Raw genomic sequence first — 15,733 nt, 5'->3', positions numbered from 1 at the left:
ACACCAAAACAATATTTTATATTGTTGGCCAGACACTTGTGATGCTTCTATCTATATTATGTGTTTGCGACAGTTGCACACTAACTTGTAGCTTCACTTTACACACAATACTATCAATAAAAATGAATCGAATTAGCTTCAGTGAAATACCACCATAAGTGTCATAATATGATAGTTAACTCAAATACTATCACATATCTAAGCTACAAATTATAGCAGTTTAGAACTGTCAGATATCATATCACTTATTTAGATTTTCCATCAAGTTCATCTCTGTCATTGATAACACGAATGAATACCTAAAAATTGTATAAAAATAATATTAGATCTTTATAGAGGACTCTTCTGCATGAATATTGGTTAAATAGAGGATTCCTCTGCATAAATATTGGTTAAAACAGATAAACATCAGGCTCATGGAGTACTGCAATGATCTTTATTCGGAAAAGTTGGATCTTCATCTGTAAATAAAGTACAGCTTATCTGTTTACGTGAAGTAAAGTGAAGATAATATAAGTTACTCCCTCCGTCCCACCAGATTCTTTACAGTTTCCTTTTTGGGATGTCCCATCCAATTCTTTACATTCCAAAACTTACCAAAAATAGTCAATGGGTCCCACCACTTCCCAACTTTTCCTTCCTTTTCACACTACTTTTACTCCCTTTTCACACTACTTTTACTCCACTATCTCTCTTTTATTCATTAAAAATTGATGGGTCCCACCACTTCACCCACTTTTCTTCCTCTTTTCCACTACTTTATACATATTTCTTAACCTCCGTACCCAAACCAAACGTAAAGAATTGGCTGGGACGGAGGGAGTACCTGGGAAGTATATGTTGATTGTGGATCTCTATATCAGTAAAAATCTCATTCCTGATGTTCATACAAAGAGATTTCATTTTCTTGATATGCAGTTGTAATAGAAACAACATCAGCCAGCATGCCTTCATTGTTGCCACTGACATATTCATCCGTATCTGTCAAATGCCTTGTACTTCTCATTTTTGCAGCATCCTGATTATATTTAGAAACTTTAACAATTGCAGAAATCTGACAACAGGAATCATTCGTATATGTGTATATATAATCTTTTGTACCTGAAAGTAGCTGTATAGTTTGTTTTGAGCTTCAGGTGATATACCTGGCATCGTCCTTGCTCCGGAATCTAATCTATGCATCTTTTATCCCCACCGATTATGAGGTTGAAGAATCTAGCAATTCAGCATTACCATTAATGAAAGGATCACATAATGCTTTTCACGTTTCCACAGTCAATACTTGAGCGTTGAGCTGTTCAGGACTGCAGCACCTGAAAATACAAAGAACTAAATCAAACGCCTAAAAATACAAAATCATAATCAAAATCAGACTCAATAAACAGGCAAAGCATTCACCAGAGTGCAGAGAGGAATCCAAACTAAAATCATCAGACCTCCGGCCATGGTACAACCCATCAGACTCGAAAATCTTGTTCCGCTGTGCAACAGAGGTCATTTAATCAAAACACGGTTGTAAACAGCGTATCTATATTTATACATGAAAGATCGTTACCTGATCCATTACACAGATGCTTCGTTTATTAAGGAGAAGCTGATTGAGGAAAGAGCTTCAACCGACAATGGGAAGAGGGTTTCCAGGGGAGAAGTAGAACAAATACATAACAATGAAATTTGAAATTTGAAATTGAAAGATAAAAAGTTACTCTGAAAGGGGAGGAAACATAGTGGTGCATGAGTCAATTGCAGCAGAAAAAGTAATCATCAATTACACACAGGTCTGCATAATTAATGAGCATGCTGTGTCAGACATTATACTACATTATTGAGTAATGGCAGGTCTTGTAAATAAGAGGGCCGAGAGGGGCAGTCATAGTAAAAATGACTCATTTTTGCCTTCAGGATTTATATTCTGTAGATCTCATAGAAAATGCCATTGACATTGGTAGCAGTTTTTGCAGAGGTTTCCATGAAAAAAAGACCGTTTTCCTGGGCATATATTTGTGTTTCCTGGATGAAAAATATATGGAACTATTAGTATAAGAGAGAGAATTAGGCGGTCAGTTACCTATAAGGTTGTAACCGGAAATTCAAGTAAAATAATCATATATACTATCCCAGTTTAATTTTATGTAATTCATATTACATATATTCAGGGACATGATAGCAATTTGAGTTGCAGATATGTATCGACTAAAAGAAATAATATTGCAAAAGGCATTAAAATATTTCCCCTGGATGATGAAGTAGTTAAGTAAGCTGAGAATCTATTACCTGCATAATAACAATTAGCTAAAAGACCTGAGATGTCTATTTTAATATTGGAGAAGGGAGTGCCCTAGCATACATAAATGGTGCAAAAAATCACACAACAAACAAGAGTATTACCATATAAGGTCATGAAACTCTCTACCAGTACGAAGAACACAAGTAAAGGCAAAATTATCAACGATTAAATTATTTAGGGTTCATGTTGCAATATTACATATGTAAAGGTAGTAGACTTGTCAGTTTCTTTAACCCAATTTGGGTACAGAGTATTTAGCTTCAGCAGAATCTTATCTGTTCACTAATCTGAAGATTTCTTGAGCAGTTTTGGCCAATGTGTAAGATTTCTACCAGGACCCTTAAGGTGTTTATTATAAGCCTCCGTTAGATCTACCAGGATTTAGCCTCATCATTGCATGACAAAATTGAAGAGTTGCATATTATGATGAAAATATGTGAAGTAGGGTAATATAAACGCTGCAGTTAGGACCAAATTATGACCTCCAATCTTCCATCACATAGAACACAAAGAACAATCGATTGCAATCAACATTAAAACAAAGCAAAACAAAAAAAAAATTATGTGCAAATAATAATGAGTTATTATAGATTAAAAAAAAATGTATTTCCTAGGACAGGCTCACAGAGCTCCACTAGACTACACTCCACAATGAAGCAGAACATTTAATTTAACTAAGTACTTCAGAGCCACACTGTGCTACCGTCAACTAGGTTAATGTTTCTGGCATGATGTATCAAAGTTATTAAGATGTCACTTTAACACCAGAATGACCTGAAATCGAAAGAAGCCCCAACTGCATTGCCTCATATTAGAGGATATCACATAAAACAATCCATATTTCAATACTTAGGCAATCCAATGAAATTAAAGGAAGCTATGGGTTAAGCCATTAAAGATGTTGGTAAATATATGGCCAATGATCATGATAGAGAAAAACACCATCATGTCATTTTACATATCATGGGCTAAGCCCTCCATAAGAACAAGGATTGCAGATATTTATGCATATAAACAAACAGCAGATTATTTAGTTTCACTCAGCTAACCTGAAACACATATGTATTAAGCAACCAGATTTCATGCAGTAAGAAAGAGTCTACTTGCCTCTGCAATCCATGTCGACATGAGCGATTACATGAGAATCGGAAGACTCAGGCCTCGCCACTGGCATCTTCCTCCCCAATTTTTCTCTGTCTGGTTTCCCTGCAATTCTGTATCACTAATATAAACCCTAACTTGTAAACTAGTTATTGGGCAAAAAAATAAACTACTTGTATTTTAGAAATCTTTGCAAATAAATTCAACAAATAGCTTTAAATGATGAATTTTGTTCTACATTGTTCCTCTTTAACCAAGTACATGGAGCACCAATCTCTATTATTAATGCCAAACAGTCTTTATTCCTTCTTGGAATGACATAAGATTTGTTGAACAACAGCTTTATAATCTTGATAAAACCTCTGCTCTGAAAAGTTGCTTGCCCTCAGCCTTGCAGCCTCAGCCATTTCAAGCCTCTCACTTTCTGACATCATTATAACTTGCAACATGGCATCTTTATATTCTTCTACATCTTGAGCTAGGAACCCAACCTTTTTCCCATCTTCTGTCAATACAATGTCCATTTTTGGTCCTGCCGAATTATGAGCAATCGGTATTGCTCCTGCTGCCATGTACTCCACAACGCTGATGCCAAAATGCTCATCAGTCATTGCATGAAGTCCTGCAGTAGCAGCACCCAAAAGCTCCACCAAATTCCTATACGTAACATTCTTGTGGAACTCCACATGGCCATCGACCTTCAGTTCTATAGCTTGATCTTTCAGTTTATGCAGCCTCATTTCATCAGCCTCATTCCGACAACTACCGACAAATTGAAGTTTTGGCGTTGGCAAGGCTGAATCTAGATTCATTATGACAAGTGCAAATGCCTCAAGTTGAAGACTGTGTGCCTTTTCTGGACGAAATTGAGACACGGATATAAATATTGGAGGTGTTGCTGGTCTCTTTAAGGGAAGCACCTGAAGCCCTGAGGTATCACAAGGCGGATAGACTCGGTAGATACGATCTGGATTCCCCCACAGCTTAACAATGTGAGCTCGAGTCCAAGAAGAATTGACCATCACAAGGTGTGCAAAAGAGCCTACAATCCCGTAAAGCCAGCTAAAAATTGTGTAATAGATGACTTTGACATGGGATAGCAGAACACTGTCCTTCAGTCAAGTACAAAATTTGACATGAGTGGATGTGAAACAAAAATGATTATATTTTATCATCTTTCAATTGCTAAAAAACCAAAAAAGAAAGCATATTACTTTAACTTGAAGCACGAAACAGGACTACGTTCACTTATAAACAGACAGATGATCAAGTAACAAAGTTCAAATTGTTTTTGAAGACATAAACCAGCTTCAATAGCAAACACTTTATCCCATAGTAAGATTAAAAGCATAGCCTTGTAGGCGATCCCATGAAAACAAAAAACCTGTATAAGAAGAGACTTCTTCATACATCGCAAAAGTACCAAATACCTCTTGAATAGAAACCTTAATTTTTTTGAATATTTGTGGTTCCTACCTTAATTATTAAATTTGAGCTATCATTTTGAAGACATTTCAACTACACAACTCATATGAATAATCAGGATCAACAAGACAAAAGGACATATAATATGTTCTAAAAAAAATTCAGACAGATCCAAAGTATATGTATCCAAAATCCAGCAAAATGCATCGAACTAATTTGAATGCAAACCTTTTAGCAACCAATTGATCATTATTGTACATCGAAGTCCTTGCGTTGACACGAGATAGCATGTCTAAACTGATTGTTGGGTAATGCGTGTAGCATATAACTTTGCAACCAAATACCCTCGCAACAGGATATGTAAAAGCATATCCACTTGTATCAAAATAATATACAGGAACCAACTTGCACAAGGCTTCCCATGAAAGGTATATTGATCCAAGGCTCTGACCAATCATTGTAAAGCGAGGGTAAGTTGTATCTTCAATCCACTTCCTCTTGTATAGATGTACCACCTTCGGAGAACTAACTAACTCAACTCCAAAGCGATCGATGGCGCGAGCTTTGAGGCTCTCCGGCGAGGCATCATGATCGCCGGTGTAAACGACACAGTCGAGGTCCGGCGAGAGTTCTTGGATGCCTTTGACGGCGCACCATAGCACTCGCTCTCCGCCGCCGCCGTCGTTGGTGTAGGGGTGGAAGAATCCGACGGCGTGTTTCCGGCGCCGGCGAGATTTGATGACCGTTAAAATTAGGGTTATAATTAGAGGTGAAAATAAAATAATCAGAGGTGAAAATACAAGGGTGAGTATTAGTAATAATCCTACCATTACAATTAGGGTTTGATGATCTGGGGCTTTTAGCTGGATCAAATACAGAAACTTGAATGTTTTACTTTTTGATAAACAACTGACCTATAGAAGGAGTAGTTTTCACGCGTGTTTGCTTTTAGAGTCTAGCTGGTGGACGGTGGTGTACAGCAACTCGGCAAGTGTTCGAGGTTTTAAGCATATCATATTTTAAAAATAATTAATTGATGTTGTATATAAGCGATTGCAGAAGATTAATATATTTTTTTATTTTCATATAATAATCCAATATATATGCCTGATTTTTAATAGAATAATTATTACAATAAATTTGAGCAATTTTTTATTATAAAATATACGAGGTTGTGTTTTTTTTAAGGAACTACCCCGTATATGTGGACCGTGATAGATGTCACTTCCCGTTAACAACCGAGTTTAATAATCGAGTTTAGATATTGATTTATAATTATATCCTCGATTTGATTGTAAATCTGTAATTTTGTAAAAGAAATTCAAAACATGGTGTTCTATAATTTATAAAAAAAAAATTGACATGTTTTTACGAGAAAAAAAAGGTTTATATCTTTTAATAAAAGTCCAATTTCAAAAATGTTCGTGATGAAAGTTGAGCAAACCGAGTTTAGAGCATACCTAATTCGAGTAAGTTTAATTCAGTCAAGTCTCATTTAGCTTATCGAACTTAAACTTTTGTCCGAACTCGACTCATTTAATTTTACAAGTCCAGTCAAGCCGACTCATTTAACTAAACATGCAATTTTGACGAGTCGAGTGAGTCAGCTTAAATAATTTTACACTAATCATGTCTAAACCTCTACTTGAACTCGGCTCATTTAATTTCACGAAGTCGAGTCGAACCGGCTCATTTAATTAACGAGACGGAACCTTTGCTCAAATTCGTCTCATTTAACAAGACGAGCCGATTAAATGAGTTCGAGCCAGGTTAGCTCGGGAGCCTTCCGACTCGAATATGATAAGAGTTAAAACAATGAAGAATGTACTCAGGCATTATCAACATAACAATCGTAAGATATTAAGATAGGACATAGTGTAGCATTACTCACAGACCACCAATTTTCGTCACACTAATCCTTGCCCTCTGGTTTATGTTTATGACTCTGTTTTATTACAATGAAAAGTTTTTATCCATGAATTAAAACAAATAACTTCTGAAATCATAGCCTGCTGTTTGGTAGCCCCGCCGGGGATTCTCTAGACCTCTTCTCTACTGTCCGTGAAAGTTGCTTCACTGCTTCTTTAGCGATAGGCCGAGGATTGCTCAACCACAATCCCCCATCTAGAACTAAAGTTGTCCCGTTTATATATTTGCCTACGAGCAGAAAAGGTCCAATGAGTTTTTCGTCAAATTAAAGAACAGTAGCAGCAACTTCCAATGAGTTTTTCGTCAAATTAAAGAACAGTAGCAGCAACAAGATATGCAGGGTTTTCAGGAAACTGATAACAGATAACTGACATAAGGTTCAAGATTATAAAATGCTTTCAGAAAAGAATATTAGAAATTACGCTGTGGATTATTATCTAACAAACAAAAAGTTCTTAGCATTGGTAATTTTAAAGGCCTGTGTGCCCACTGAACATGACAGATGTATGAATATAAGATGATAAACTTCAGAATGACACAACTAAGCTACATATCACTACATCAGGATGCCCTCAAACCATAATTCTTTAACGGTTTTTGATGTTAATCAGACCACGGGAAGTTGAGGTGACAGGGACACAGAGTTGTGCTAGAATAATCAACTTTAAATGCTATTTTGGATCTTGTTGCTCAATAAAGATTGAGCTGAAAAGTTTTTTTTAGGGTGTACGGAAAGAATAGACTCTAAAGGTTTCCCGTGATTCGAAGCTCAGATCCTAGTTGTAACTTGCTAGTTCCAGAACTTTCTCTAGATGTCTTTCCTAAAGATACATTTTTATCGTACTACTTCTTAATGAATTCCAAAATATAAATTCCAAAAGCATACATATGTTAACTTGCAAGAAGATGAATATCCAAATAGTTAGCAGTCAAAAAAACAAAACAATGTCAAGGGAGAGGTTGGTTATAACTGAAGTTTAACTAATTGCCATGCAAAAGTTCTTTAAAATTATTTCTGACCTGCATCGCAAGCGAGATAGAGAGCAGCCATAGCAATATCCCATTTCTCCCCAAATTTAAATAGAGGATCTGGTGGAATTGAACTCTTTATCTCTGTAGGTACAAGTTTGCTGGTACCAGCCGTGTCGCCAATAGGTCCAGGTGCAATTCCGTTGACTCTGATATCATAATCTGTCCCCCATTCTAGTGCTAAGCTCCTTGTAATGCTGTCAACTGCTGCCTGGTAACGGATACATAATCAATGATTTCATCAAAAATTCAACAAATGATAACAGTAATAAAATATTGATATACCTTGGCAGCAGAAACATGGATTTGATACCAAGTTGCTGTATAATGCAATGTTGCACTTATATTTATTATTAGTCCACCTTTGGATGGATCCTTTCCAGGTCCACCTTTCTTAAGATACTTGAGTGCTTCATGGCACACAGTAAAAGTGCCAACTGCATCAATATCTATCACTGCATAAAAGACCAAATATACTCATTATATACCTTAAGAGACATTAATTTAAACAGTATATTAGGACAACAATGATATAAGTATGGCAGCAGTGCAGGCATTTTTTAATTAGGTTCAGAATCTCCTTTAATAATGATTTAATATCAAAAAGCTCAAGTATTTTCTGTTAATGATAACAACCTGTCCGGAAGCCATTGGGGCTCAAATCCTCCGCTGGTACCAGGAAGTTTCCTGCTGCAGCATTCACCAGAATGTCAAGCTTTCCAAAATGTTTAATAGTTGCCTCCAGGACTTTAACTACATCATCTTTTTTGCGCACATCTCCCACAATCCCAATGGCCTGCAACAGAGCTAGGGTAAATTTTAATTTCAAAATGTAAGGTTACCTCAGTCACTACACAATACTCTCAAGGTACTTTGTAACTTTGTGTTGCTGGAATAATTTATCAACTGAGAAAATTGAGAAAAAAACTGAACATGTAAATACTAACTCAGAGAGTTGGTGAACAAATGATGGATGAAATCCACATAATAGATAACTGTTCTTTAACCAAGTACAGAAAACAAACATTCTGCTATGGCAGTAAACCGAAGTCGCAAATTAACATACCGTTTGTGTAAAAAGTCAAGAAGTACTTATAAGAAGTTCAGAATCCTAGCTTTTGTTTCATGACTTCTACTTCTTTCCCAAACACTTTAATCACTTATAAGTCTTAATTTGCTTCTAACTTCTACTTCACTTCTTTACTTTAATCAAGAAGCACTTATTTAAAGCTCGCCCAATCGGTCCCCAAGTGTGACAACAAAACTTCGAAAACGTGAATATATAGGGCACTTTGAAATTTTGCAGCTTATGTTGATAAATTAGGAAAATTTTATGAAACCTGAGAAAATTTCGCCTCAGTTTGTTCTTTTAATTTTGCTGACCAAACAAACACTTGCATATGTTCTTAAAAACCCTTTATAACAGCGTGAGACTAGTAAAAATCTGTCCAGGTGGGTGGTGTGCACATAATAACTGTTTCTACGACTAGAAATTATTTAAGACAGACCCAAATGGCAAATGTCAGTAAGCTCATAATCTCCTGTACGAAATTATAGTGCGCGCACTACCTTCAGCTCAATTAGAACTAATAACCGTGTTGACTGTGGAGTTTAGTTCAGTAAAAACATATAGTTTGCAAAGCCGATCAAATCAAATTCGATATAAATTCAAATATCGAACATAAGTAATTTTAGAGTCTAGCTCGAATTTGGCTCGACGCAAGGCCTTAGTTAGGTTTTCAGAACATCTACTCAACCTAGGCGCTGGGATTATTGAAGCAAAAATCTTGTTTCAGTAAATTAAACAAGCCTAACGAACATAATCAATCTTATCCATTCAACTCATTCACAAGCCTAATAGCAAATTAAACAAATAAATAAATAAACATCTACCACAAAATTTTCTTCCAACGAAAGACAATATGAAATAAACTGAATTCTTGAAGCTAATTGGAGTTACCGGGATGCCGAGAGAGATGAGAGAAGAGACGGCAGAATCAACAACATGTTCACGGCGACCCATGATTGAAATGGACGCTCCATGTCTCCCCAGTTGCTCTGCTATTCCATACCCTATTCCTGATCCACCTCCAGTTAAAAGAGCCACTTGCCCTTTTAGTATATCCCCTTTAAACGGTGAACTAGATGATGATGATGCCATCAAGATCTTAGTTGTTTAGTTGCTCAAACGGGCACCTCTGTACATGTAATGTAGTTCATTGTTGTTATTATGTTGTCCGAGAGGTGGTTTGGTCAACCCAAAGCTATTTTTCTAAAGATTCTATTTCGGTCAGAGATTTGATATTATTTCCAAAACTTTAAAGTTACGCCCTCCTTGAAATATAGATCTAAATATAAGTCATTTGTACTCTTAACACATACTTCTAATTCTTTTCACTGTATAGTTAAAATTATTATTTTTAAAAAATTTCTTTTAAAATTATAGCATTAATCAACTATTTTTATTCAAGAAATATAATTATATAATAATTTTAATTACATAAGAATGTTAAACCGAAAGTAAAATAACCTTTTTGAAATGACGTCGAGTTAGAGGGATGGGGTCGGGGACTTGGGTTAATCGCGGATGTAATGCTATTCCCAATTCCGAAGTAATATCGATTTCCGAATTCATCTTGATTCCTGAACGGTGAGTCTTTTATTTCGAATTTCTAAACCGGAAACATCGAGATTAGGGAAAGTTTAGGAAATTCATTCTTTATAAAAAAATTATTATAATACATTTTAGAAATAGTTTTTCTAGTGTGTATCCATGGGTACATCCGCACATGTTAAGCACCAATATTCATAAGTTTAGTTGATTTTGATTGGCTACTACTTTTTTATAAAATCCATCAAACTTATAAAATTTGGTGCTTAGCATGTGTCATGTGCACACACTAGACAAATCCTTTTAAAAATATAAGTTTAATTAAAATTTATTAATAAATTAAAATATACATATTTTAACTATCAATTCAAATGAATACTTATTTATAATAAAAATAAAAGATTAAATTAAATTTATAATAATTAACTTATACTATAATATAAAAGTTTAATAAAATGATAGAGGATTATTCAAATTAAAAATATATACAGATATGATTTACTTATAACTAATATCTTATATAAGATTAATATATAAATATATCATTATATTTAATTCTCCGTATATTTATAACACTTTCGGGATGAATAATTCCTTAACATGTCTTGATCATTGAAATTTTTATAACACTTTTATTGATCTTTATCCCTGCATATATAATACTTATTTTCAAATCATTACTAAAATGTAAAATAAAATAAAATATTAAAAACGCGAGATGCCTTTCTTTTCAAATGGAATATTATGAAGTTAGTATGAAAATATTCAATTAGAATATAATATTTTTCATCCAAATAAAAATATAATATCATTTGATGAATTATTGTTTTATTCAATTCAATAATATATGGAAGATGTTCCTTAATGCAGTAATACCTTTTTAAAACGCTTTTAAATATTATTATTTAAATAATGAAACTGTCATATATAATTGGGCAAGAATTTGAAAAGAATAATTCGAATAAGAAAAAGAAATTAAGTCAGAAGGGAAAAAACAATGCCCCTGTTTGGACAGAGAAGCAGGAGCACTACTTTTAACAAGTCGTGAAAAAGGACCTGGAAGTAGAAAATGTTAGTTTTTTTTTTTACGGTTTCTACTTATTTTTTAAACATTTTAACAATTTATAATTATTGACTTACTTTTCACTCTTATTCCACTTTTTTACTTTAAGCGTCACTTTTTTTAAATTATTCCAAACAACCCAATATAATATCCAAATAAGAAAAAGAACTTCTTTTAACCTCGTCCGTAAACAAAATAATGTCATCCACAAGTTAGGATGTCAACAAAATCAATGATGTTTGTGAGTGATTCCTAAAAGTAAAAGACCTAAGATATAAATGTTTTTTTGAAAAAATATTTGTATTCGACACAGTTACAGAACACGATTTCAAACCGTAAAAAATAACCTATGAGATTGTGATATCGATCATTACCATCACCGGGCTTGACCATATTTTCCCACTTATCTGATCATTCAACGAATGTGCTTTTTCTTGCATTAAAAATAATCCGTGCGCTAAGTTTGGACGCGCGGTCATGTGTAACCAACCTGGGTGCTGGTCATCTCTTCTAAACCAGTATAAGAATTTGAACTATAAGAATCCTCACTTATTTGGGGAGAATCATGGAAACTCATGCTTTGTGTAAGTTTGATAACTCATAAAACAAGGACAAAGTACTTGTAAATAAACCGAGTAAGGAAATGCAAGACGTAACAAATTGAGAAGTACTAAATTGAAAATACATGAATAGAAACAAACGAGAAAGAGAACTGATTCTTCGATGATCTCTCCTTCCAGTAGAACACTGTTAATATAGCATAAAACTCGATTGGGCTCAAATGGGCCTAGTTGCAATTGGGCTTGTTGGTAATGGACTAGCTAGGCCAACTCCTGATAAAGACTTCTAAGTCCAATCTCTCTTGTTGGTTACAATCCATTCCCCTTAAAAACATCCTTGTCCTCAAGGATGATCCGATTATCCTCACTTGATAGCAACTGAAATCTTCAGCATGGGAGTAAATGAAATCTCCAGGATCAAATACTAATATGGTGATACTCCAGTACCAAGCAGTAGCCATCCTCCTGGCAATGGATAAAACCAGATAGTGGTGTTGTTGAGCCCACTTAAATATTGTTTCTCCACATCCACTTGTACCACTAGTAAAAACCTCAGTCCATATCCAAGGAGTATGATTTGGAGCACGACTGATGTTATTAAATAAAATTTCCTGCTCATCCATTGTAGCAGCAACAAGCTTTACCAAGATAGCACCATAAAAAAACAAATTTCCAGGATCAAAAACTAGTGTTATCTCACACCAATACCAAGCACTAGCCATTTTCTTGCTAATTGGTATCTTAAACCTCACAATGCCGCCACGGTGTCCATGAATCCAGTTTAATAACCTCCCCAGCTGGTGCCTTGTAAATACTTCAGTAGCTGTCTTGTTTGAGTGTTTGACACATGTTTGAAATTGATCCAAAAAAGCCTGATTCAACAATATAAAAGCTGAACATTCTATTGCATAACGAAGTACCTCCTCATAGCCAAAACTCCCAGCCAGCATAAAGCCAAAAAAAATTTCACCTGATATGGCCGCACCAAGTAAATCAGACCCTGCAACACTAAATAGTGTAAAACCAGTAGCGTCAAAGGCTAAACACCACTTTGTAGCTTTCCGCATTACATTAAGTTCCTCTACTAAGGAAGTTCTAGTTTTTGAACAATTCTCTCTCATCTCTCCACCTTCATCATCTTCACAGCCCTTTTTAACTATTATCTCTCTGAACATAAAAATTATACAGGCTTCATGTGCATTATGTGAATTACCACCAGGATCAAATATAAGCACATTTGCCTCGTCAATATTGCTAGACTTCATACCTAGATCAGCATAATTTATAGTACTTGTGAACTCTTTGATAGTTTGCAACACATAATCATTTGGGGTTTGCCTCTTGTTATTAACCATGGCAGGTAATTCTTCTGCAACCATTGGTTTCTCATCTTCGCGAAGTCCTGCCGACAAATTCTTAACACAATAATTTGTAACCGGACCCTTCTCACATTTCATCTCTACATTAACAACCATCAAGCTTTCTTTAAGCAACAACTCCTGATATTTAGCCAAAACAATAGCCTTTTGTAGAGTCCGAGGTGCCCATAATTCCAAGGCATCTCGAAGTTCTTCTTTCAATCCTTCAACGAAGCAGTAAGAGAGAAGATCATCATCAAATTTGCACTTAAAATTGAACTCAGCCCTGTTTTTAACATGCATAAATCCATCAACATACTCTGCAATAGAACTTGAATTTTGAAGTATTCGGAAGTTGTCCATCACAAACGAATAATCAAAGATATTTGTCAATTTATCTGAACTAATTACAGTCCCGGTCAGATCTGTTAGACTTCCATCATCAATGTCATTCTCAGTTTCTCCAACATCACTTTTCACTTCATTCTTTTCATTATTATCATCTTTAATCACCTCTCCTAGATTAATGTTAGTTTCTAAAAAAATTCCTCTTAATCCCTTACCTTTGTCCTGTCCACCCATAACCGTGCTACTTTCATATCCACATTCCTTAAAACCATCAGTTTTGACAAGCACAGAAACACTATTCACAACTCCATTTAAATTTGTAACTTCTTCACCAGACTCATGAAAATTGAGAACTGAAATCGACTCAATGCTAGATGCAACAGTAGAACAGGGAGTTGTTAATGGACTAGATGATTCAAGAGCATAATAAGGTTGGCCACTAGAAAGGGTATGACATGTCAGAGTATATTGCGACGCAATTGTGCTAGTGGTGTCAAAATTTTCATTAGCAAAAACATACTCTCTGTCCGAACTTGTATCAAACATCTGATATGCATAAAAGTCAGAAGCATATGATTTTGATGCAACTGTGGGTGGTGGTTCATACTCGTGTGAATAGTACAAGCCAGGGTTACTGACCTGATGTTGGGGAAAATAATATGCACCTGGATAGCATGCCATAGGAGACGCCAAATTCATCACTGTCAAGTCGGAGGAACGCTCGCACTGATACCATTTGTAACCAACCTGGGTGCTGGTCATCTCTTCTAAACCAGTATAAGAATTTGAACTATAAGAATCCTCACTTATTTGGGGAGAATCATGGAAACTCATGCTTTGTGTAAGTTTGATAACTCATAAAACAAGGACAAAGTACTTGTAAATAAACCGAGTAAGGAAATGCAAGACGTAACAAATTGAGAAGTACTAAATTGAAAATACATGAATAGAAACAAACGAGAAAGAGAACTGATTCTTCGATGATCTCTCCTTCCAGTAGAACACTGTTAATATAGCATAAAACTCGATTGGGCTCAAATGGGCCTAGTTGCAATTGGGCTTGTTGGTAATGGACTAGCTAGGCCAACTCCTGATAAAGACTTCTAAGTCCAATCTCTCTTGTTGGTTACATCATGAACGGACCGGCACTTATTATCTTGCCTGAAATCTGGATCGTGGCGAGCTATAAGCAAGAAGCCTAGTGTGTCGGTATTTTGGGATTTAAATCTGAATCTGAATATCACTCATAATATTAATATACTACTCGTGCAGAGAATTAGTTTCTACAATTATATGTAAATTATATTATAAATCCTGCTTAACTTCAAAATTACTACTCCCTCGTTCCCCCTGAATTATATACGTTGAGGGACGGGACGCGCACGGACTTTAATGCTCCTGTAAAATATAGTTTTATAACTTATTTTTAAGATTCTTTTTTTCTGAATAAAAGTTTGAATGCTATATTTTTATTCAGAAAAATAAAATTTTAAAAATAAGTTATAGAACTATATTTTATAAGTATATTGAAGTGCGTGTCGAGCAGTGAAAAAGAAACGTATAGAATTAAATGAGACAGAGAGAGTATCTGTCTGGTGCGTAATATGATCTACTTATTAAAGAATAAAAATACAGCTCGATTGATTTATATTTGAGTACAAGTATAAATAAATAAACTAAGAGACCAATGTTAAACAGAACCAATGCCCATCATATTAGTTCCTCCGCCTAACAAAGACGACAATGGTTATTAAAGAAAAGCAGAGATTAGTACTAGGTTTAGTGCAGTTGAGTATGCCTTTTAAGAATGAGACAATTCTTAACAATTGTTTAGTACGTCTTCGATTGCCATTAATAATAAACTAATGACGGGCATGTTATTTAGCAAGCAAAGTAATTAGTACAGTAGTACTATTTTTTTAATTGTATATATTATTCTACACGATTTGCGTGACTTTATATCAAATCTCAGATTCTCGCAATCTCGTAGGATTATAGTATGCTCAATATTTTAAAACATTT

At 35.0% G+C, this 15,733-nt stretch overlaps 2 protein-coding genes across 2 annotated transcripts; both read right to left on the bottom strand.

Annotated features, from left to right (window-relative positions):
* Positions 1-3,577: 3,577 nt before the first annotated feature.
* LOC108209947 (GDP-Man:Man(3)GlcNAc(2)-PP-Dol alpha-1,2-mannosyltransferase) lies at positions 3,578-5,824 on the bottom strand. Its single transcript, XM_017381166.2, has 2 exons — positions 5,042-5,824; positions 3,578-4,495 (listed from the first exon to the last, which is right to left on the bottom strand). The coding sequence occupies exons 1-2, from the start codon at positions 5,641-5,643 to the stop codon at positions 3,688-3,690; spliced, it is 1,410 nt and encodes a 469-aa protein (XP_017236655.1). The 5' UTR covers positions 5,644-5,824; the 3' UTR covers positions 3,578-3,687.
* Positions 5,825-6,648: 824 nt separating this feature from the next.
* LOC108206087 (peroxisomal 2,4-dienoyl-CoA reductase [(3E)-enoyl-CoA-producing]) lies at positions 6,649-10,075 on the bottom strand. The gene is made up of 5 exons (XM_017376271.2): positions 9,732-10,075; positions 8,408-8,567; positions 8,057-8,226; positions 7,763-7,982; positions 6,649-6,970 (listed from the first exon to the last, which is right to left on the bottom strand). Exons 1-5 carry the CDS (start codon positions 9,930-9,932, stop codon positions 6,816-6,818), a joined length of 906 nt encoding a protein of 301 aa, XP_017231760.1. The 5' UTR covers positions 9,933-10,075; the 3' UTR covers positions 6,649-6,815.
* Positions 10,076-15,733: the final 5,658 nt, after the last annotated feature.

The sequence above is a fragment of the Daucus carota genome, chromosome 2, assembly GCF_001625215.2.
Source record: "Daucus carota subsp. sativus chromosome 2, DH1 v3.0, whole genome shotgun sequence".
NCBI classification, from domain to species: Eukaryota; Viridiplantae; Streptophyta; class Magnoliopsida; order Apiales; family Apiaceae; genus Daucus; species Daucus carota.
Note: the sequence above shows the minus strand (reverse complement) of the source record. Positions and strands in the feature narration are given on the sequence as shown.